This window comes from Mytilus galloprovincialis, chromosome 1 (assembly GCF_965363235.1).
Source record: "Mytilus galloprovincialis chromosome 1, xbMytGall1.hap1.1, whole genome shotgun sequence".
Taxonomy (NCBI): domain Eukaryota; kingdom Metazoa; phylum Mollusca; class Bivalvia; order Mytilida; family Mytilidae; genus Mytilus; species Mytilus galloprovincialis.
Window position 1 is genome coordinate 111,588,766 of NC_134838.1, and position 9,242 is coordinate 111,598,007.

Here is a 9,242-nt window from a genome sequence, read left to right on the forward strand (position 1 = left end):
CGCTTCTTCAATTGGTTTGTATTATTTTTTTTCTTATCTTGTCTTGTTACTCCAAGTATAGGATTGATCACTCACAAACTGGTTAAACCCTACCACATTCTGTATATGTCTGTCCCAAGTCAGGTGTCTTACATGTACTTCAGTGGTGGTCATTAGTTGCTGTCTACTTCATAATAATAAAAAGATGTTTTATGACTGCTAATGAGACAATTATCCACCAAAGTTTAAATGAAGTGAATGTAAGCTATGTATATAACCCTTTGACCTTCAACAAAGAGAAAACCCAGATCCTATAGTTGTCTATATAGTTTTTGACGCCAGATTGTAATCCTCATGTCTCACATTGTAATCCTCATGTCTCACATTGTAATCTTCATGTCTCAAATTCTGCCACTTTCATCACAATAGAGACAATAAAACCAAAGAGAAATTAGTTCCAATCAGGATAAAACATTTTCAATTTCAGGCTACCATGTTTTATAACTGCATTGAGAAAATTATCATATGTAAACTTGATTGCAGCAAGTTTTACTGGGTCTATTTTGTGTTTTATGGTTAGCAATCTTGTAAGTATGTAATGTTAGTCTGACACTAACATCCCCGTCTTATGGTTTCTGGTTGATAGTTGTATCATTTGCAACCATACCACTACTCCTTAGCATTATAAGAACAACAGTAAAGGGTTGTAAAATTTGTTTTAACAAATTTAGTAAATGGACAGAATTTGCATAATAAGAATTTTAATCAAATGTATTCTTTATTTTCATAATAAGTATATAATTAAACAAATTAAGAAAATTATAGATAAAATGACTGAGAATGTCAATAGATTTGTAGAACAGAAAATAGATAACATAACAGAATATGTATACACAATTGGTATTCATTCGATTCAATGTCATACAACATTTTATCACATCTAAAGCTCTTAAATCATCAGTGAAAATACTTTTAAACAAATATATCAGTAATACATGATTTGCCAGTACCCTTTCAATAAAAACATAACAATTTTTCCTTAATGAATTTGCATATCTATGAATAACAAAAGTTAAAATCTTAAAAGAAGTCTAATGAGCTTACTGCAATGAATTCAAACATCACTTAAAAATCTTTTTGATAGTTGGTACAAGAAGATTAGATGATTTATAATATGCTACATATGTTAAGGTGGTACCTAACACGTTTTCTTAAATTAATTTGTCTCGTTTAATTTTCATAAAATTTTGACAAAATATTTACTTTGACCCTTTGACAAAAATATAAAAATTTCAAAAAATTTGAACCAACCATTTCATCAGGATAATTACACTGGTTATATAGCAGTTTGACAAACATTAATTTTTATCTTTGAGAAGCTTAATATTCTCTTAACAACATATAGTTATTCAAACGTTTAGCTGATTTTACAGAGTTATCTCCCTGTAGTGTTAGGTACCACCTTAAGTTAAAAATACATTGCATGATAGTCAATATAGTAGTCATGATTAGAGCTCATCTTTATCCTACATTGTATGAAGTTGGACTTTTTAATATGTAATTAAATGATGCTTGATTTTTCTTTCAATATTTGAGATATGGTAACATAGTTTGACCAAATTAAAGCTCCTGCACAATAAAGTAAAAAGAGTTTCAATAAAAAAAACTAGAGGCTCTAAAGAGCCTGTGTCGCTCACCTTGGTCTATGTGAATATTAAACAAAGGAAGCAAATGGATTCATGACAAAATTGTGTTTTGGTGATGGTGATGTGTTTGTACATCTTACTTTACTGAACATTCTTGCTGCTTACATTTATCTCTATCTATAATGAACTTGGCCCAGTAGTTTCAGTGGAAAATGTTAGTAAAAATTTACAAATTTTTTGAAAATTGTTAAAAATTGTCTATAAAAGACAATAACTCCTTAGAGGGTCAATTGACCATTTCGGTTATGTTGACTTATTTGTAAATCTTACTTTTCTGAACATTATTGCTGTTTACAGTTTATCTTTATCTATAATAATATTCAAGGTAATAACCAAAAACAGCAAAATTTCATTAAAATTACCAATTCAGGGGAACCAACCCAATAAAAGGTTGTCCGATTCATCTGAAAATTTCAGGGTAGATAGATCTTGACCTGATAAACAATTTGACGCCATGTCAGATTTGCTCTTAATGCTTTGGTTTTTGAGTTATAAGCCAAAAACTGCATTTTACACCTATGTTCTATTTTTAGCCGTGGGGGCCATCTTGGTTGGATGGCGGGATACCGGACACATTTTTTAAACTAGATACCCCAAAGATGATTGTGGCCAAGTTTGGTTTAATTTGGCCCAGTAGTTTCAGAGGAGAAGATTTTTGTAAAAGTTAACGATGACGGACGCAAAGTGATGGAAAAAGCTCACATGGCCCTTCGGGCCAGGTGAGCTAAAAAGTATTCCAATAATTTTTAACATCATGTAATAATTACTGAGAACAATTTAAAGCAATAATGAATAAACATATTCTAAGGGTTTGAACAATTGGGAAGAAATCATTATTTCAATAATAATCAATACATTCATTTCAGATGCAGGCGTTTTTTTCACCAAAAAAATCTTAGGACAAAAATTATTAGTAATTTCAACAGAAATGTCCAATGCTCATATTTATAAACAGTAATATAAATGAAGCTAGCAACTCCATTTTTTTTCCTCCAATACCCTTAACCAAAAGGAAAATAAATTTATTTGCTAAACATATCTTATAAATATGAAAAAATATATGACTCTACTCTTTGCAACAAGAATAAATATAGATCTACATGATAATGATCTTTGCCTAGAATTATTTTCAATTGACATCAGATCATACCAAGATTTAAAATCAACCTTCTATAGATTTTGTAGCCAATATAAGAAAATAAATATCTAAAAATATAATAAAAAAAACTATTTATCAGTACAAAAAGATTACCTTTGATTACCTATCCACGAAAAATAGAACTGTCTATTAAAAAACTTTAACATTGTAACCCATTTCATGTAAAAAAAAAAAAAAAGAAAGAAAGAAATACATGTTATAGACAAACACAGATAGATTTTAGCTCAAATTGAAATTTTGGAAATTTTTGGGAATGTTTGAAAGTAATAAAAAAAATGTCTAAATACACAATTTATAATAACAATACAGGCAATAAAACACTAATTCCTTGTTATAAATATAATAATATCATTTCCTTACTACAACCAAAATAAATAGATGTATGATCTACAATTTAATAACAATGATAATTCATTATATTTCAATCTGTTTACCCGTTGTCATTTACCATTTTCAAGTAAAATGTTATTCATGTAAGAAAGAGTTATAGTCTAAAAATATCTTAGATTTGATTCACTACATTGAAGGCTACAGTCTCATCAACTCTCAATTTGTTTGTTTCAGCAGCAATTTATGGAATTTTCATAAAAGGTAACATTTTAAAATAATCAGCATTCTTAAACCATGTGTTTGTGACCATTAGATTTGAAAATGTTAAAACATGGCAAAATTATCAATATAAAATTACTAATTTAGTCTTTGAGATATGAATAATATTTCAAAATATTTGTTTAATTCTTAGTTTTATTCTTCAACTGATTAACATATCTCAATTTAATAGGATGTCCTTAAAAATAATCTATGAGAGATGAACCCCTTCTTAAAACAAATAAAAAAATGTTAGCTTCTAATTTTTTGGGGTATTTTATCCAAAATAATTGTTTAAGTGGGTTGTCGCTCACATCTTATTTATAAAACAAAACAATGCATATAATGTAAACTTTGTGGTGGTCATCAGGTCAGTCATTACTCATGTTTACCGAGTAACCGGTGAATCTTTCAAATAAACAAAATAATTGAGTCACAACTTTCAAAACTTTATAACCATGCATGCATGCATCTTAATAAATAAAGCAGTTCCTATATTATTAATGGCCTTGTGGATTACTTGTAATTTCAATTTATAGCCCTCTGTATAACAGTTCAATGTAAAAGTTGTCATTTTAATAGTACATATACGGTACAAACTGATACTTTGGAACCATAACTTTTTACAATTGGTTATATCTAACTTTTGATAGAAAAATATGAAAAAGTTTTCTAATGGAATAATCTGATATGACAAGTAACACAATCTTATGTAACATATCAATGATCATAAACATGAAAATTTACATAGCTAGTAGATACTGAAATGTGTAATAATAACAGTATGATTAATAAATTTGAGCAGGATTCATATGGAACATAGATATAGCACAAAACATAAAGAATAAAATGTAAATCAATGCAACACTAATAGCAATGTTATACCTTACCATATAAGAGAGTTGCAGTTGTGGAGTACAAAAATGGATTTCTGAACAGATGTACATGTAGGTACAAGGGGAAAACCTAAAACTTTAAGTACAATTTGTAACAGGTATAAAAATAGAAATGCTACAAAAAAATATTTCATCACAGAATTGAATATTAAACTATATTTTTTTGCTCCTCATTAAAGTTTTTCATAAAGACATCACAGAGATTTCACATAACATATGATCTTATCATGTAAATACTAACATGTCTTATATTTTATACTTTAATTTATAGATGTAAAATTTAAAAGTTTGTGAAGAATTTGAAAAATTGATATTAAACACTGGCAGTGGAGAACATTCTGAGATTTTTATGTTTTATCAGATTCATGTGTTTTACTTTCTGTGACATAGGTATAGAGTAAAAAACTTACATTTTGATAACATATATTGCATATGAATACATATCTGAATAAATGCTGTGAATATTATCAGTAGAAACAAATATATATATCAAAAGCAAATTTATTGACAGAGTTGTCTCTCTTCAAATAGTTTTAAATTCATTTTTTTAGAAAACAATAATATTAATAGAGTGGAATTGCCAAAAACTTGACAATTTAGAGATTGTCAAGAACATGCAATGTGATTTTATACATGTTTTCAAGCCCACGTCCAGGCGCAGGATTTTCTCGCTGTATTGAATACCCATTGGTGGGAAATGGATTAATATAAGTTAACAGCTTGTTTCCGGATCCTATTAATTATTCAATTGTATTAAAATGTAAATGCATAATTGTGTTCATTATTTATCTTGAATTTATTTAAGTAATAAAATATGTTTACACTACGACCCATTGGTGGCCTTGTGCTGCTTTCTGCTGTTTGGTGGGTTGTTGCATCTTTGAAACATACCCCATTTCCATTCTCAATTTTATCAAGCATTTTACCTTAAACAAATTGGTATCATTCCTTAGGAATAATTCTTTCTAATATGTTATAACATTATTAGTTGACACTAATAATTTGGTGGGTTAGTCATATTTATGAATTTTGATATCTAGAAAATAAAATGATTATCTCTGTCCTTTGTTGAACAACAAAGAAAACATGTTGGTAAGCTTATGTTCCTTCAAGTCATGAAGTCTACCCAAGAGATGACATTTATGAGAAAAAAAAACATAAAAATAAACTTAACAGTAACAAGACATATGTAACGTGAGCAATAGAAACTATGAAAATTGGATATTCAGTCTGTTTTTATCATAACTCTGTTTTATTACCATGATCTGGATTAAGCCAGGCAGAATACATCTCATACACATCTCTATTCTTGGTTCGACTCACTTCAAATCCTAGTTCATTGATCCGTTTCAGTGCCCACTTGAAATCTTTCTCATGTTGTAAAGCTGCTGCAAGGACTGCCATAAATGCTGAAAAATAGGCTTGTGAAACTTACTTTATAGTCTCTTTTTAGACCACATCATTATTTCCATAATAAAAAGTTTATATTACAAATGGCACACAATTTCAAATAACACTGAAAGAATCAACCTCAGCATGTCTTTTATTAACCTTATTATAATCATTCATTAAATATTTTATTTATTTACTTGTTTTTTTATCTACATGTATCATCTAGACACATACCTAATAAAGGGACATAACTATGAAATGGTGCATTTTGTTGATTTTTATTTTTTTAAAGTAAAGTGAAGAAAACTAACACCTTTATATCTGTATTTTGGTGTTTATTACATTGAATTGTTGTATTACATATTATTGATATAGGGATTGTGTATTCATAAATTGGAAACTTTTGGACAAACTTAATAACATAAGCAACATGTCGGGTGCCACATGTGGAGCAGGATCTGCTTACCCTTTCAGTGCACTTGACATCAACCCAGATTTTGGTGTGGTTTAGTCTTTAGTTTTCTATGTTGTGTCTTCTGTACTATTATTTGTCGGTTTGTCTTATTAATTTTAGCCATGGCGTTGTTAGTTTATTTTCAATCTACATACATTGTATATGAGTTTGACGACTGTCCCTCTGGTATCTTTTGTCCCTCTTTTGGAACATAATTGACACAAATACAGACAAACAGACATAGGCATACCCAGGGCTTCCAATATTTTTTTGAGCCAAACAGACATAGGCATACGGCATACCTACATTACCCTAATCATATTAAGCACTAAAAGAAGTTTTTTTTTTAAATTATTGTTACTTTGACTATGATATTGACAAAAGATAGGTAATCAAAATTTGAAAATCAAAAATGATGAAAAAAGGGAGTGTCTATTAGCATAAACCATACCAACTCTCTTTCCACTGGCACAATGAACTAACACAGGGCCTTGTTTTCCAATCTCTAGCAGTTTATCTTTATACTTTGCAAACAATTCTTTACTATACTTTCCAGTTGACTCTATTAATAAATAATTGGAACATTTAGTTTACTCTGTACATTGATGTATACTTATTTACCTGATTAACTTATGCTAAACTAAATATGATTGGCTCTAGAGGTGTATGTTTCTTTCCAAATTTGACTGTTATAACAATGTGCATGTTAGATGACCTCTTATTTCAGAGGTAACTCCCTTTTTTTCATACCATACATATATCAGAAGCAGGCTCAAGAAGAGCTGTACATCTTTTTGTCATTAAAATCATATGCCAGGGAACACTGCAACTATATTTGTTTTTTGTACCTGCCTCTAAAAGAAAGTTTTTTTTGAAGATACTAAAATGATATATAAATAAAGAACCTACCTATTGGTAAAAGGTAGTAGTCAAGATCAAATTCTTTAATGTGTTCACTCTGAAGATCTTCATTGTAGCCTATCTCATCACCATATTCTTCATAATGTCGATGTTCATAATTGACTGGAGAAGTTGGCGAGATATAATGGTTCTGTTTTGAAGCATCAAGAATTATGTTTTTTATATGTGAATGTGTTTGTCTTAAAGGTTTATAATCCTTGTCATATGTTGGTGTGCCATCTAGGACATTGAGAAGTGTAACAGTTTCTTGTGATGGTTTTCCATTATGTGTTGTATCAAGTCTCATATTAATGACAGATTTAAAGCCAATGAACTCAAGTTCCTGTAAATGTCCTTTTCTGATCTGTCCAGCAGTATACCAGTTTCTGTATACAGGATGAGCAAGCCAGAAATCAAGCCAGTCATCTGGCTCAGTTTCTGGTTTTGGAGGATTTTCTACAATTGGTTCACCAGTGACTTTTGCAACCACAGCTTTTAAGGTTTCATTTGAGGTAAAATCTTTACCCATAAGGGCACTCATTTTGTAAAATTTTTCACTGTCAACATGTGGAACAAAATTAGGATCATGTCTTGATTGATTTGCCAAATACAACAATGTTGTATATGCTATTGTAAATGCACGATTACAATGTAGGAGAATTGGTTTCTGTACTTGTGAAATAGCTTCTGTCAATTTTCTTATTGCATCTTCAGAAGCAAATTCTTCATCTTCTTCTAATACTGCAAGATATTGAAGCCCAGCGATTTTAGCTATGTGACTTGCCTCAATTGCAGTTGGTAAGTATTCCCCACCAAAATCTCCAGCACGCAAGTCATTAAATAGTGAAATAATGCTTTTAAATCCAGCCTCAGCTGCATATTTTATTTGTCTTTCAATCAAACCTCCAGCAACATGTAAATCTGGAGTTAATTCTTTGGCCCACCAAAGTTTTTTGGGGGCTTTAAGGCCAGGTGCACTTCTTTTTTGCAAAGTGTCAAGTTCAACATCACAAGTACTTTGACATAAGAAAACCTGTGTAAATAAAATAAGAATGCCAAGTTGCTGAAACCATAGACAAATGTCCCTACTCTTAGTGAATGGATCCATGTTTACATTTAACTGCCGGTTATCACAGAGGAACACGTAATCACAAAACAAAGATAATGAAGTCACGATTCGGAACAAAATCTGTTCGGCCCATACTCTGTCATGAAGGTACACAGAATCATTAAAATTGTCAACATGACCAACTACCTGTCATTGAAATATAGTTCTCTATTGATAAGTAATTGTCAACCTGTCTTTCGGTCTTTTTGTGTGTGAAACCTGATTTTCTAGAAGGTGCAGACGCTTGTTTTGGAATCGTGGCATCTACTTCCGGTGTCTAAAAGTTTGACGAATGACGGACATACTCCGGGGATGCCTGCACGAAAGAGAATGCCAAACTGGGTGGCTGTACAAGTAGAATTTTCTATTCTCTGTGTTTTTAACGCCTCTTTCAAACACCGCTGCAGGCTTTTTCGTGGCGGCCAGTTTGGGATTCGAACTCTCAACCCCAGTATAGTGATAGTGTAACGGTTTATTTCTTCCTGTGATATTTTATCCTGAGGATAATTTGTCCCGGTAATTTTTTTCCAGGCATGGTATTTCACAGGTTGATTTTTTCCAGAGGAGTGAAAATCTATCTGTGTTATGCGGATAGTATGTACCGGTATATATTTGCCGTACTATATTTCACAGAATCGTGTGAAATAGAGTCCCATTAACTACTATGTAAGTTACTCACAATCAATATATACCTGACTATAATAATAAAATGTTTCACAAAGGTAGACTAAATTTACATAATTTATCAAAGGGAGTTAATTATGAGCAATTTGTGTTTTAAAGACATTAATGACATTAATATAATATATTTCTGAATCTATTTTATAATGAAATTTTTCTTTGAATCTTATTTTTTATATATTCATTTATATAAAAAGATGACTCACAACTTGATTTAATAAGACAGATAACATTTCACAGGTAAAAACCATCCAGCTGTTAAACATGCTTTTGTTCTAGTATATTGTTATGCTATGATTTATCTGATTTCCATATAATCAACAACTACATCTCTGTTCCCAGACAAAACTATTTATATAGTTAAAAATATCACCATAAT

The 9,242-nt window shown here is 30.4% G+C and overlaps 1 protein-coding gene across 1 annotated transcript; it reads right to left on the reverse strand.

Moving 5' to 3' along the window:
- Positions 1-738: 738 nt before the first annotated feature.
- Positions 739-8,475, reverse strand: LOC143051768 (uncharacterized). Its single transcript, XM_076224686.1, has 3 exons — positions 7,084-8,475; positions 6,626-6,736; positions 739-5,737 (listed from the first exon to the last, which is right to left on the reverse strand). The coding sequence occupies exons 1-3, from the start codon at positions 8,180-8,182 to the stop codon at positions 5,568-5,570; spliced, it is 1,380 nt and encodes a 459-aa protein (XP_076080801.1). The 5' UTR covers positions 8,183-8,475; the 3' UTR covers positions 739-5,567.
- Between the last annotated feature and the right edge of the window lie 767 nt (positions 8,476-9,242).

Bases quoted from the DNA above. Each gene is read 5' to 3' on its own strand.
- LOC143051768 (XM_076224686.1), bottom strand. From the start codon at position 8,182: ATGGATCCATTCACTAAGAGTAGGGACATTTGTCTATGGTTTCAGCAA. The intron at 6,737-7,083 runs GTAGGTTCTTTA...ATTTATTAATAG, and splicing joins CTACTACCTTTTACCAATAG to AGTCAACTGGAAAGTATAGT. The intron at 5,738-6,625 runs GTATGGTTTATG...CCTATTTTTCAG, and splicing joins TGCCAGTGGAAAGAGAGTTG to CATTTATGGCAGTCCTTGCA.